General features: G+C 40.7%; 1 protein-coding gene across 1 annotated transcript in view; it reads left to right on the top strand.

Moving 5' to 3' along the window:
• The window catches only part of STK33 (serine/threonine kinase 33), a 107,558-nt gene extending 95,058 nt beyond the window's left edge, over positions 1-12,500 (top strand). The window contains exons 12-14 of the mRNA XM_036763750.1: positions 2,060-2,083; positions 2,972-3,055; positions 12,294-12,500. Of these exons, the coding sequence (XP_036619645.1) occupies positions 2,060-2,083; positions 2,972-3,055; positions 12,294-12,500 (315 nt within the window). The remainder of the gene's footprint in view (positions 1-2,059; positions 2,084-2,971; positions 3,056-12,293) is intronic.
• Positions 12,501-15,788: the final 3,288 nt, after the last annotated feature.

Below are 15,788 nucleotides of genomic sequence, written 5' to 3'. Positions count from 1 at the left end.
AGGGCACGACATCGTATCACCCACTTTAAATAGAAAGGGGTGATTTGATTGATTTACTCAGCGCCTCCATCCTTGCACCCCTTTTGTGTACTTACTTTATCATAATTTGGATTCTAGTTATCTGTTGCCTTGCCTTCTCTCCCCAACTAGACCATCAGCCCATTGCGAGAAAGAACGGTTTCTCATTTATCTTTGCTTCCCCTGTTTCCCACCATAGTGCTTTTCACATAGTAGGTGCATAATAAATGCTTAATAAATGAATGAAGGTGTACAAGGAAAGGATAATGTTAGGTTTAATTTCCAAGTTTTTTTTCTGATGATCCCCAGAATTTTGTTGGCCTTTCTAGCAGCAAAATATTGGGTTTAAGTCTCCCCCGATTCTGTAGTCCATCTCTTGGATTGCTACTCTTGGTACAATTCTCTAACTCTGGTTTGGTTTATTTTTCCTTAATACCTCATACTTTTTCACATTGAAGCTCATCTGCCACATTTCTTCAATTATCCCATGAGAACTTCCTGCTTTGTCACTCTATTTACTCGGTATTTCACCATTCTGAAGTCCTTAGTAAATACAGCCTGATGGGAACAGGTGTTTGTACCATGTTGAAAAATTGCACCCCTGGGAGACTACTGTCCACAAGACATGCTGAGCCTTCATTGTTACACATGAAATGTGACTTCTTCAATACTTCAAGGGATTGGCGATTTCATCAGCCCGGATACACCTTTCATATTCATTTCCTCTAATCCCATGAAATTCCTCTACATGTCTTGCCATAATTCACCATAGAGGATCATCCAATGAATTACAGATTCTCTTCTGGTTGTTCTGTAACAATATATTCTTGCGGATACCAGTGCAACCCATGGGCTATCTACCCCTGCCCATCCCTCATCCTTGCAGCATGACAGGTCCACCTCCTTATCTGATAACATCAGTTCCTAATAATGTCTTCTAGGCCATGTCTTGCATGCAAGTAATTTTTCCACAAGTCTCTCCATTGCCCTTGGAGAGCAACCCCTGTGACTTTAATTCTTCTAGGATCATAGTACTCCATGACTTATTGCCACATAGCATCAACAGAAACATATTGTGTGAAAATGGTGGACTGTTATGATGAGGATCGATGTCACATGACTGGAATTGCTGCAGGGTTTTCCCAGCACAGTGTCACCCAACTCCATCCCTTCTGTTCAGTTCTGGGCTCAGCTCATCTCCAGGCTGAAGCACCAACAATAACCGAGTTATATATTCTGGCGAACCAACTCAGCAAACCACTCCTTCAACTGCATGTTCTTTTTTTACTGAGGAACTGTGACTTCAGTGAAGTGGGGGACTCCAACTGTGGAATCTCCCTCCACTGATAAGCATAGGCAACTCACTGGCAACTTAGAGTTTTAGAGTTGTCTGGGGCGGGGGGCATGGAGAGGTTAAGTTTTGCCCAAGGTCACATACCTAGCGTGTATCAGAAGCTAGGTCTTTCTGACTCCTTTCTGACGCTTGGTGCACTAGCCTACTTTGCATCCCCTGCCTTAGTGTGGCAGATCTATCTTATTGTATCCCTGTGGATCTCATTGAGGAAGGCTTGTCTTCTTGGGGCTCATTGAAATGAGCATAGTCAGGAACATTTGCAGAACTTCTTGGTGCTCAAGAAATCCCTTTTCATACTTGGTGTATGATGTCAATAATACTGACCGTCTATTTTATGAAGGAGTGAAACAATACTAGGCCAAGCTTTCATTCTGGGGAGAATCTCACAAGCCAGAAAACACCATAGAAGAACAAAGATGAACCTGGGGCCTGGATCATTCCCAGCCTAGAAAATCAGGTCCTAATGATTTAGGATTGGTTGTATTCATATGGACAAGGTTCCAAGTTGGTATCTGTATGGGAAAATTACTTTCAGAGGAAAAAATAATGACCACCCTTAGAAACTAAAGTTATGACCAGAAGGAACTAATACTGTCACTTATGTGACCTGGGTACATTATTAGACTGCTTGGAGCTTCAGTTTCTTCATATGTAAAAATATAAATATGTGTACTATTTCCCTTCCAGGAATCCCAGGAGGATCAAATGAAGGTATGTGAAAGTCCTTTATAATCATGGACCCCCCTCCACATAGAAGTAAGGGTTGTCAATGAGTAGGATAATAGTTTTCTGATGTGATGTTTCTCAGGTTTAAGGCTAGTGAGTGAGAATCTAAAGAGGTTTCAAATAAAAGAATTAATTCCAATAAGAGATTTTTATTAGGAAAGGACTCAATCGGTCTCTTGTGAGAACTCCCCCAGCTGTCCCACAGTTTTCCAAACAACAGAATTAAAACTTAGCAAATACCACCAACAGAAGCCACTCCTCAATTATAAGAAACGTGTGAAGATGAGAGAACCTATAATATAATCAGTGAACTGATCATCTCTCTTCAAGTGAGAAACAGTTGTCGTGGTTTACTTCTTCACAGTTAGTTTTAAATTTATTTTAGGACTAATTTTAAAATGGGATTTCTGCTATTAGTTAGTAAAACAAAAAAGGTGCATAATCAAGTGTCCTTTTCCCCACTGCTGACTGCAGGAAGAAACCATTTGAGAGAGGCTAGAGATATTTCCACATCAAATTAGAAAACATTTTGGGGGGGACTTGGGGGTGTTTTCCCTATTCACCTGAAAATTCAGGGGTTCCTTAATGGGCATGTATATTGTTTAAGGTATCATGTAAAGAAAAAAGCACCATCACCAACCTTTGTCTGTAGATCCAAGATGACTATTTGAGTGTGTTGTAGCAGGGGTCTTTTTTGAGGTATAGATTGAACTGACTGGTTAGTATGGTTCAATATGGATTGACTGATGAAGCCCCCATCCAAATCCGAAATTCAGCTATTCTTTGATAAACCTCAAATGCTTAACCAGTGGAAAAGAAGCACTTTCCTGTGTTTTCCTTCTTGGACTACAGTTTCTTTGTTGTATTTTGCAGGTCAGCAAGAAAAAAAATAACACAAGTACATTAGCAAATGGGACAGTAAAGAAGAAAAATGCAAACTTGAGGCCATCTAGTAATGTGAGTACATTTTTAAAATGAAATAAAATGACTGCATTTTCATTTCTATTCTGATCATATTGTACATATAAAAAACATTTGAAATTCTGTTCACAAGATCACTTCAGATTGGAGCAAGAGGGGACCGACTACCTTTCAGTGTAATTTGGGTAAAGAATGGATTTTTATGAACTGATTATTTCTAATAACATTCACCTCTTGATGAACACTACCATAAAAGTGTATACCACATAGTATTGCCCTGACCAGTGCTGTTTTACAGCTATTACAATAATTGAAACATTATTATCTTAATTGGATGTTTTGGAAAGATGGAGTGCTATGTAGCAGTGAGTCCCCTCTTTGAGTCAGGAAAACCGGTTTTCTTTATCAGATTGGTCACTTGCTAACTGGGTGACTTTGAACAAGTTGCAACTTTTCTGGGGATAATGACACTCACTCTCCCTGACAAATCTTATGCCCCTGTCAATGTAGTTCCTGCCCCCCTCACATTCTGTTTTCACAAACCCAATTAATAATATTAGGCATGCTATGCCTTCATTCCACAAAACAACTAATACTTAAATAGAGAGAAACAATTTGTGTGGGTGTGTGTTCTCTTACTGTTGTGAAGAGTAACTAAAGTCTTTAGAACTCTTTAGAAGATCTTAAAATCACATCTGCCTCTTGAAAGAAAATCCAGGAAAGCAAATCTACAGTTCCTTTGGAGTAAAATGCTGTAGGAAAAGGGATATTTTTGTGGTTTTCAAATCTTTACTTTGTAGTAAACAGATTGTTTAAAAAGTATCAACTCAAGTATCAGGTCATGCTATTAGAAAGTACACTAAGGATGGGCAGAGCCAAGATGGCAGCTGGAAAGCAGGGACTTCCTTAAGCCCCCACCCCAAATCCCTCCAAACACCTATAAAGAAATTCTAGAACTGCAGAACCCACAAAATAGCAGTGAGAAACAGGTCTCCAGTCCAGGAGAGCCTGGATGGTCACCGGGAAGGGTCTATCACACAGCATGGACTGCACCAGGACAGACCAGTCTGGACTGTGGTCCTGGTTGGCAGTTCTTGGGGGAGGAGGAGCACTGCTGTGACCGAGCCTGGGATGATGGTGGAGTAGAAGTAGCTCTGAAAACAGCAGTTCTTAGACCCTAAAGCCTGGGACAAAGTACTCTCTACAAGCAGTCATATACTGACAAAAAGCTCAAGGGTCAAGTAGTTGGCTGGGAACATGAACAGGCAGTGAAAATGAACTCAGACTCAAACTCAGACTCAAATTCAAACTCTAGATTCCTTTTTTGGTGACAAAGAAGATCAAAACATACAGCCAGAAGAAGTCAACAAAGTCAAAGAGCCTACATCAAAAGCTTCCAAGAAAAATGAGTTGGTCTCAGGCCATGGATGAGCTCAAAAAGGATCTGGAAAAGCAAGTTAGAGAAGTAGAAGAAAAATTGGGGAGAGAAATGAGAGAGATGTTGGAAAACCACGAAAAACAAGTCAATGACTTCCTAAAGGAGACCCCAAAAAATACTGAAGAAAATAACACCTTAAAGAATAGACTAACTCAAATGGCAAAAAAAGCTCCAAAAAGGCAATGAGGAGAAGAATTCCTTGAAAGGCAGAATTAGCCAAATGGAAAAGGAGGTCCAAAAGACCACTGAAGAAAATACTGCCTTAAAAATTAGATTGGAGTAAGTGGAAGCTAGTGACTTTATGAGAAACCAAGATATTCTAAAACAGAAGCAAAGAAATGAAAAAATGGAAGACAATGTAAAATATCTCATTGGAACAACCACTGACCTGGAGAATAGATCCAGGTGAGATAATTTAAAAATTATTGGACTACCTGAAACACATAGTCAAAAAAAGAGCCTAGCCATCATCTTTCAAGAAATTATCAAGGAAAACTGCCCTGATATTCTAGAACCAGAGGGTAAAATAGAAATTGAAAGAATCCACTGATCGCCTCCTCAAAAAGATCCCAAAAAGAAAACTCCTAGGAATACTGCCGCCAAATTCCAGAGTTTCCAGATCAAGGAGAAAATACTGCAAGCAGCCAGGGAGAAAAATTTGAATACTGTGGAAACACAATCAGAATAATACAAGATCTAGCAGCTTCTACATTAAACGATCAAAGGGCTTGGAATATGATATTCTGGAGGTCAAAGGAGCTAGGATTAAAACCAAGAATCACCTACCCAGCAAAACTGAGTATAATGCTCCAAGGAAAAATATGGATTTTCAATAAAATAGAGGATTTCAAACTTTCTCAGTGAAAAGACCAGAGTTGAATAGAAAATTTGACTTTCAAATACAAGAATCAAGAGCAGCATGAAAAGGTAAACAAGAAAGAGAATTCATAAGAGACTTACTAAAGTTGAACTGTTATGTTTACATTCCTACATGGAAAGATGATGTGTGTAATTCATGAGACCTTTCTCAGTAATAGGATAGTTGAAGGGAATATACATATATATAGACAGAGGGCACAGGGTGAGTTGAATATGAAGGGATAGTATCTAAAAAAATAAAATAAATTTAAGGAGTGAGAGAGGAATATACTGAGAGAGGGAGAAAGTGAGAGATAGAATGGGGTAAATTATCTCACATAAAAGTGGCAAGAAAAAGCAGTTCTGTGGGAAGGGAAGAGGGGGCAGGTGAAGGGGAATGAGTGAATCTTGCTGTCATTGGATTCAACTTGAGGAGGGAATAACATACACCCTCAATTGGGAATCTTACTCCACAGGAAAGTAAGGGGAAGAGGACAAAAAAAGGGAGATAATGGAAGGGATGGCAGATAGGGGGAGAAGGTAAGCAAAAGCAAACACTTTTGAAAAGGTACAGGGTCAAGGGAGAAAATTGAATAAAGGGGGACAGGGTAGGATGGAAGGAAATATAGTTAGTTTTTCACAACATGAGTATTGTGGAAGTGTTTTACATAATGATACATGTGTGACCTATGTTGAATTGCTTGCCTTCCTAGGGAGGGTGGGTGGGAAGGGAAGATGGGAGAGAATTTGGAACTCAAGGTTTTAAAAGCAGATGCTCAAAAAAAGTTGTTTTTGCATGCAGCTGGAAAACAGGATATATAGGGAATGGAGCATAGAAATCTATCCTACCCCACAAGAAAGTAAGAGGGAAGGGGATGGGGGGAGTGGGGTGACAGAAGGGAGGGATGACTGAGGAATGAGGCAATCAGAATAATATATGCCATCTTGGAATGGGGGGAGGGTAGAAATGGGGAGAAAATTTGTAACTCAAAATCTTGTGGAAACCAATGTTGAAAACTAAAATAGTAAATAAAAAAGAACAATATGAGCATTTCTACTAGAGAGTAGCAATCTTGTGATTTCAGATTTCTCACATTAAATTGAATATTGCTATTTATACAGGATTCAGTAATACAGAACAGTATCACTATCACTATGAGATAGCAGTATATCAATACTTATACAGAATTAAATAATATAAAAAGTTATAACCAAGCAATGAAAAATGAGAAGTCTGCAAATTAGATCAGTGGAACTTACTTGTGAGGGAACATTCATCAGAAAAAAAATCAACTATAAATTTACAGCTTTAAAAAAAGCCAAATTTTTCTAGAATCTCACAAAGTGGAGTTTCTCAAAAATCAAAAGTCATGGGCAGAGAATTTCTCCAGGGTCCTCTCTAAGGAAAAGGAATCAGTTTTATCCCAGAGAAGCTAAAAAAAAAATTAAACTAAAAAGAGAAAGTATGCTAAGGATGGTTTCCCTGGCAGGCAGATGTTTGGAGATATTGGTAAGATTGCTCCCAATGTCCCATTCTCCTAATGCCAGTTATCCAGATGAACTTCACTAGGCACAAGCCCTGTCCCCTCGCTACCTCTCCTTGTATTCTCCCTCCTGTTCACGCTATCCCTTCTACTCCCTATTCCTCACCCACCTTAGTCTCTACTCTTTCCTGCCATCATCTCTACTGTGCCCTTGGGAAACTGTTCCACTGTTGATAAACTCCTCGTCATCCTTGAGCTGTTTCCTGCTGTATTTCTTCTGCCGGCCTGCATTTATTGAAATGGGGCTCTCTCCTGAGGGCTCCAAATCTGTGGCAGCCCTCTCCATTGTTGGCTTCTTACTCTCCCCACTCCTGGCAAGGCCTGGGGAGAGAATTAGCATAGTCACAGTCACCACCACAGTCACTTCGCAGTCACTGCTGCATCCAAGTCTTTGCTCTGCCAACATCATTTAATAGCCTTTTCTCTTTTAAAGTTCATTTCATTCAACTATTCCACCTTCCCCCAAGCTTAGTCTATGCCATTGACTAATCTCTTGGACTCTTTTCCATCTTTTCTCATGACTTTGGAACCTGGTTCACTTTTCCTTTCCACATTTTTTCTTATTATTATCCTAGAGACTTCAGTGTACATCCCAATGACCCTTCTGACACCTTGTATTCCTATTTAGCTACTCTATTTCAACCACCTACTAAGATGATTGCTCTTCTTGGTTGTTTAGTTGTTTTTCAGTTGTGTCCAACTCTTCATGACCCACTTGAGGTTTTCTTGGTAGAGATACTGGAGTGGTTGCCATTTCCTTATCCAGCTCATTTTATGGGTGAGGAAACTGAGGCAAACAGGGTTAGATGACTTGCCCAGGGTCACATAGCTAGAAAGTGTCTGAGGCCAGATTTGAACTCACAGAGAGGAGTCTTCCTGATTCCAGACCCAGAGCTCTATACACTGTGCCACTCTTTAGACCTCACCATCCCTTGAAACGCTAATATATAGGACCAAGAAATCCTCCTTTCTTACCACAATCACCTGTATTTCCAGTTCTGATCCATTATTCCTTCCATATTTATTATTTTTCCCCTTTTGATAATTTTTGTTCTTTGATTTCTCATTATCCCAAAATATTAGACCCATTTTTGCCTTACATAATCTTGACTTTATGGTCCACTATTTCAATAACACCTTTTCTTCTATCCTTGGCTCATTCCCTGACTCCTCCCATTCAAGTGTAAGTACCTTGAGAGCAAAATCTGTGTTCAGTGTATTTTTATATCCCCTTTACCTAGCATAGGACCTTGCAAATAGCTGAATCTTAATAAATGTATATTAAGCTGCATGCTGTCTGCAAAGCATCCAGGGACATAAGGATAATACATAGTCCCAGCCCTCATGAAACTTAGGATATACAGGAAGAGAGGGAGAGATTGGAGGATGAGACACAGATAAGCAGGGCTATCCAATAACTCTAGCATGGGGCAGACCATGTTACTAACCCAAGCCAAGGGCAAAGTCAAAAGAGATAAGTGCAAGGAGAGAGGGCATTTCAGACCAAGGACATCATGGAAACCTTTTTGAAAGAAGTAACATTTTAATTGGGTCTTGAAAGATACATAAAGTTTCATAAAACAGAGATGACAGTGAAAGTGGAGAGGGCATACCAGGTAAAGGAATGGCATGAGCAAAGGCATAGAGTGAGGAAAGTCTTGGACTGGACAAGGGACAGTGAGTAATACAATTTGGCTTGAGTGTAGAGTTCATGGAAGAGAAGAACATGAAGTAAGGCTGGAAAGGTAGGTAGAGCAAGGGTGTGGAGGACCTCTCATACCAGGTTAAAGACAAAAATACTGTTTAGGGGAAAGATTGCAGTTTGTTTAAAACTAGCTTGAAGTTATATTGAGATGGAATTGGATCGGGACTAAGGCTCTAGAGCTCAGGAGAGAATTCAGGGCTGGAGATGATGAATTGAGAATCATCTGAATAGGACAAATATGAGAACTTATGGGACTGAATGAGATTGCCAGAAGGGAAGTCACATCGAGTCAAGTGAAGGTCTTCCTTCCTCTTTGTACCCTGCTCCTGCCTCTCTGGACTTCTTTCTCCACCATGCTGCAGTAGACTCTTAGCCTGGAAGCTGCCTTCACCACCATGCTCTAGCAGTCTCCTTATCCTAGAAGGTCTCTCCACCTTCTTCCTCTGCTCCAGAGGCCACTTCTGATTGGGCATTTCTTTCTGGAAATTCCCATTTAAAAAAGGGCCCCTAGGCCAGCAATGCTCACTGCTAAATTCCTCTACAAGCCCTATCCATATGTCTCTGGACATCTTTCTTCACCATGCCCTGTAAGATGACTTTTGGACAATGTTCATCTTAAGCAGCTTGGTGGTGCCATGGATACGGTATTGGACTGGAGTTAGAAATGACCAAGTTTAAATCCTGACTTAGACACTTAGTAGATGGAACTTTGGTTATGTTGTTTAATTCCTCACCATCTTAGTTTCCTCATCTGTAAAATGGGGATAATCACAGCATCTACCTCCCTGGATTAAGTAAGAAAATCCACATAAAGCAATAGATAAAAGTGAGCTATTTTTATTAATGGGCTAGAGAAATTTTGTGAAGAATCAGCTAGCAAAGGAGACAGAAAAGGCACAATCAGAGAGGTGAGAGGAGAACTAGCTACGTGTGGTATCACAGAAGCCCTTCCTTCATGGTCTCCTCTTTCCTGGCAAAGGTCATCCCATGGCTTCTCTTCTCCATACTCTGCTTCGGCAATCTCATATGTTCCCAAGACTTCTAAGATCAGCTCTTATGTAGATGACCCTCAGACCTTATCTCCAGCCCTGACTTCTCTCCTTAGCTCTTCACCACTAGTTCTAATTAATTGTATCCCTTTAATCTTCCTCCTATAAATTCCATTGGATTAGAAATTAGATATGTTTCATTCTGTTGATAAGTGTTTTGCATGTAGCATATAATTCAACACACATTTCTTAAGACCCTGCTATTTGCAAGGTCCTATGCAAGGCAACGGAGTTAAAAAGATAGGACACAGGAACACTTGCCCTCTTCCCCCACCCCTCCCACCCTCCCGCCAAAGAAACTTATAAGTATATAGGTTAGGGGAGGAAATGTTTGCAGAAAACTACAAGGGAGAATAAATGACACTGTGGTCAGCTGTCTTAAATGCTACAGAGTGATCAAAGAAGAAAGGGGCTGAGAAGAGGCCTGAATTTTTGGTGATAGGACTTGGGCGACCTTTGAGAAAGCAATATCAATGGAATGGCACAGAAGGGTTTTATCATGCTGCTCCCTACAGTGTTCTAGAAATTAGCTGCACTTTATAGATCTAGATAAAGCAAGAGAAATCTTGGGTGGGGATGGGTAAAGGGGAGGAAGAGGAGGATAAAGTCCAAAGGAATGAGCATTGCTGAGAACAAAGCTGGGAGTTCACAGCAGCAGCTAGTGTAGACAACTAGATTAGGAGTGAACTGAGTCTTGGAGAAACCTAGACGTCTCACCCCACCATTGGTGATCTGGAACTGAAGAACAACAAATGTTCCAAATTGATAAAAAAGAAAGAGAATGGAGTCGGGAAACTTTAGGCCAATAAGCTTGACTTCTGTTACTAGTAAAAATTCTAGACTATATTGTTGAAGAGATGGTTTGTGAGCATGTAGAAATGGAAGTGATGATCACCAAGAGTTAACATCACTACATCAAGAAATAGGCCATGCAAAACAAATTTGGTTTCTTTTTGGCAGCTAGATCAAGGGACATAGAATACTGAGGCTTCGGCAAAGCATTTGATAACCTCACATGCCATCTAAGTGGTTCAGAGACAGGAAATTAATTTCCTAAGGTCATCTGACTAGAAAGTATCCAAAATGGGGTTTGAATTGAGGTCTCTGGATTGTCTTTTCTGCTTCCCGATGTCGTAAAGTAAATGGCAGCATGGTGGATAGAGTGCTGGACAAGGATCAGGAAGACCTGGAGTCAAATCCTGCCCTTGGACAAGCCACTTAAAACCTCAGTTCCCTCATCTGCAAAATGTGGAGTTTGGGCTCTTTAACATCTGAAGTCCCTTCTATTAATTGTTTACCCTATGAAGCCCAAAGCCTTGATAACTGAAAGCTTGTCACATGCAAGGTATCTCCCAGGAATTGTTTTCTTTTATTGTGGTAGGGATAATCATGCCTCCTCCTCCCTCAGATGGTGCTGAAATGAGGGAGATATCAAATGTAGATGACTGTTTAAGGAGTTTGGCAATGAAAAAGAACAGAAATATGGGGCACTAGAAGGGTCGAGAGAAGGGTTTTTTAAATGAACATAAATTTACTGTGATTCAATTCCCATTTAATTGCCTACTACTTGTGTAGTTCCCTTAGAACACCAAGAAACAATGGGAAAGAGTCCCTTCCTAAATGCATCTTGGTGGCTAGAAGGAAATCAGTTTACCTTCTTCATACCATCTTCATCATTTTTGAACATTAAAGGGTAGTTCAAGTCTGCAGGGGAGCGAGTAGATAGGTGTAAATACTGGTATCAGTCTAGTGGATGGGAAGCAAATAGGAAATAGTCCAAACACATCCCCTTGATGCTCAGGAAATGTATTTCCTGACCATGAAGAAGAGGATCACTCTGAGCAGGGGTCAAAATGCACTTTTAAAGTCATTCCTCTAAATTACAGAATCTAGATCAAAATGTCTCTAAATACCGATGACATCAGATAAGAGCTGTCAGGTCAAAGTGGACTTCACCATATAAGGGTTATTTTCTGTTCTCAGATGAGGATCTGAAACTGAGCCTATTCAATTCCCATCACATCAAACACTCCACAATTCTGAGCTTCCATGGAGCTGTTAACAGGAGTTTTCATTGACATTTCATATTTATTTTACAGCTTGGTGCTGTAGAAACAGTACTTGACATGGAGTCAGAGGCTTAAGTTCAAATTTTATCCCATCTCAGACACCTCCTAATTGTGTGACCTTGGGAAAATTGCTTCCCTACTCTGAACCTCAGTTTCCTCACCTATAAAATGGAGATCAAAGAGGAAAGGGACTGAGAAGTGGTCTGGATTTAGTGATAAGGGGATCTTTGGTGACCTTTGAGAAAGAAATGTCAGTAGAGTGATATGATGTAGCCGAGTGTTGAGTCCCTGCCCCTACGGTGTGCTAGAGATTAACAGCAATTAACAGGTCATATACTGCCTACAGTGTCCCAGGCTTATTTCACTAACCCTAAAGCACTCTAATATGTGAGTAATGGTTGTTGTTATGTAACAATGTTTTACATAGATACAGAAAATAAGTGACATTTATATGACAACTTAACATGTTCAGAGCACTATGCTTACATTATTTTGTTTTACCTAAAATCCATCTAGCATCCCAACATTCAGAAGAATTTTTGTTCACCTGCTTATCCAATATTTAATGTGGTTTTTGAAAAATTCACTCTGGACTTTTCTTTTGTTTCTAGGTCCCTGCTAGTGGAAAAACGGCCAGTCCAAAGCGGAACATGGACAATTCAGAAAATATGTTACCTCAGGGTTCCCCATCCTCCAAACCAGTTACACCTTCACCAAAGGGGGAGCTGGATAAGTCCTCCATCACCCCATGCCCAGGATTGTCACCAAAAAACTACTCCAAAACCCCTGCCACATCTAAAATCAAAAAGAAATCCTAAGGTATCCTTCAGCTCTGTGCAGTACAGAACCAGGGCTGGGATTCCTTTTGGTGGAACAAAGGTATAAGGGACAAAACAGACAGGGCCACATTGAGGCTTTTAGCTCTCCTCCCCCTGTCAGGGCAGGATTCTTTGTCTGTATCAGCTCAAACCTGAAGCTCTTTCTAAAGCAGTGTGTACCCTGTTAACAAACATCCATTCACAGCAGTGTTGGCAGAGCACAGTTGTCACTGAGTAGAGGTATATGTAAGTATTTTTTTTAGTCTGAGTCGGCAAGCCCCCTCATGAGGGTTTCATGAGCCTTCTGCTCTGTTTTACCTAAGATTCTTAAATTTAGCCACAGATATTTTTAGGGAAAAGTATGAGAGGGCAGAACTGGTCCCTGGGGATCCTACTACTTGTGCGCACTTTGCCCTGGAGGATTTTGCTAGGAAAATGCTCGTCACCTTGCTCTGGGCATACAGCACAAAGTCTTCAGCCATGACGCGGATCATTGTTCTTTTAGGTCATCTTAGATTACTTAAACAACTCATTTTAAACTTGGAAAATTGGAGAAGTTTTTTTAAACTACCTGATGTTATCTTCTCAGTTGTATTGAGTATATCAATAAAAACAGATATTACCCATTCTAGTTAACTTTTACATAAAAGAAGAGAGGATGAACATATTGAGATTGGCTGAGCTCATGGACAGATTCTGAACTTGTTCTGCTGCTAAAAAGGGGATGTCTATTTTTCTGTGTGCAGAATTTCTTTGTGGCTAGTCAGTGTATTGAACTGAGAAACTATTTCCAGAAGGTTTTGTTTAATTTCCCTTAGACTTGTGTCACAAGCGTCTTCTAGCCAGCTGGCTGAGGGTTTGCCATCTGAGTCTGTACCAAACAATTAGATGCTTCTGCAGGCCTCTCAGACTAATTAGAAACAGGCCACAAGGAAGAAGAAGTTACTTTTCTCCTCTTCAAGAGTAGTAGCCTGGTTTCATTCCAAACCCTTCTTATGAGATCATCTCAGAGTCTTTTCGCAGGAGTGAAACCTGGAAGCCAGTGTGAACTTAGGGGGCCTTGTGTATCTACCTGATGGCCAGAGGCAAGAAGGTGTGAGTCATCTGCAGGCTGGGACCTCCTGGCTATCAGTAGATCCACTGTCAAGTCCTACTACCCAACTATATGGTTCTGCGAGTATTGTTGGTGGCCCCTGGGGCTCTCCCGCAATGTTTGGCCCATCCAACTTCACCCTAATGGGCTTAACTTTCCTTTTCAAACTGGATTTAGTAGAGTTTCCTCCAAAGGCCTTCTGATCCCTGATCAGACCACTGGGGGCCCACCAACCTACACACCAGCTCTGTTAGCCTTTAGCTTTTCTTCAATGCTAAGTGAACCCATCTTTGAAGAACCTGTTTCTATTCACCTGATTAGGAAGGTGGCCTCATTAGACAAGTTGGAGATCACCTCACCTAGTAATTCTCAAAGAAGTGTAACCCACCAGTCTTTTATCTTCCACATAAAAGTTCCTGTAGGGCACCAACCCTGATGCCCCAGAGTCTGGCCAGGGCTTTCTGCAGAAAAAAATAAGGCACAGCCCCAGCTTTGATTCTGCCTTTGGGTTTTAACTTTGTCGATTCCCAGGGCCTCAAAATGAAGGCTCAGTGCCCTCGTCCTGCTCTTAATTTTTACAGCAATCTAGTTTAGAGTCATGGCCTTCTGAGGATAGGAAGTGCTGCTGTTAAATTGGTGCTATTAAATTATTACTCTTTGGTCCTGAGAAATTAGTTATTCCACTCAGTAGGTTTGAGTTGAGGTCCAGATGAAACCAGCTGTTTGAGAAATAAAGCACTATTATACTATATAAATTTACATATACTCTTCCCTACCCTGGATCTGTTTAAAGTTGTCTGTCAGTCACACAAATGTAGCTAAGAGCACACCATGGGTGAACTCTTCTTTCTAAGAGTTACTTTGAAGTATCTCTTAAGCATCTTGGCCATATCTTCTTCCTGCCCTGCCATTAATATGCTGCCTGCTGTCAGGATCGTGAGCAAACTATTCCATTTCATTTTGACTTCTGATGACCATAAGCCTACTGCTGGATGCTTTAATTTTCTCGGCAGCACTTACGTCCCATGAGTCCTAGAGTGAGAGAGGCTTTGCTACGCAGCAGAGAGACATAATCAGTCAAAGCAAAAGAGTAGGTATGTTGTCCAGGCCGTGTAAATGCAGATCAAGCATCAGCTCGGGTAAGCAATAAATAAAAGTATGAGGTCTAGGATTGTCAGAAGAGGAGAGAGTGAATGTGACTGAATCCATGGAAAGGACAAGTTAGGGAAACAAATGAAGTCAGAGAAGGGCTTAAACCAAGCAAAGAGTAACTGATGAAGACAACAATTTATGCTATGCTCAGGGAAGGAGCTGGATGACCTTTTGGCACTTTAGAAGGGTAGGCCCTTCCCAATGAGTACCTGCAGAATGGAGCTTTACATTGTCCCAGCCAGTTCCATGTATGGGCTTGCTTTGTGGCCAAATCCTCCATTCTTTTTAAATAAGAATATTTAAATCGAGTGCCTGAATGATGAGTACAGCAAAAGCATTTCTTTGCTTTTGAAATACATTAATTTAATAATTCTATTTGACTTCAATATGGAAGCTCCAGGTTAGGTGAATTCAAAGCATTTGTTCCTTAATATGGATTTTTTTTCAAGAGCCAAACCTGGTTTGGGAATCCAAATTAAATGCTATGTTCGGGTATGCTTTCTCATCATTAAGTAAAACTTTGGAATTGACCAAAGAAGTTTTGTTCTCAAAAACTTCTCTGGGTGGAGATCAATATGTGTCTCTGGAGGGAAGGAAATGATCCCTTCTTTTATGCCCTTCCCATCACTTCTGACAGTACCTGGGAAACCCAAAGTAGAAAGGCACCTAAAAGAATACTTTCTAATTGTTTAAATACAGCTTCAATGTACCTGACTTTTGAGAACTATTCTCTTCCTTTTTGTTTCTAGAAGACAGAACTAGAGGCAGAAGACACTTGAGGACCCTGATATAAGTCATAAGTCACTAGAGAACCAAACCCAGGCCCACCAAGGTACAAAACACCAAAATTCATGAATGCCAAAACCTTGGTGGCATATACTTCAGGTCTTTTGAATTGTGGTCTCTGAGCGGAGAAGACCCCTCAATACCTAATAAGACACAATGAGTACCTTTTAGGGTCCCTTTTAGCAGATGGAGACAGCCAGGGGGTAGAAGCTGACCATTACTATCTCTCCACCTGCAGGCTTTCCAGACTAGGCATT

The sequence above is a fragment of the Trichosurus vulpecula genome, chromosome 6 (genome assembly GCF_011100635.1).
Source record: "Trichosurus vulpecula isolate mTriVul1 chromosome 6, mTriVul1.pri, whole genome shotgun sequence".
In the NCBI taxonomy this organism is placed as follows: domain Eukaryota; kingdom Metazoa; phylum Chordata; class Mammalia; order Diprotodontia; family Phalangeridae; genus Trichosurus; species Trichosurus vulpecula.
The sequence above is the reverse complement of the archived record's forward strand: the minus strand, read 5'-3'. Positions and strand labels throughout refer to the sequence as shown.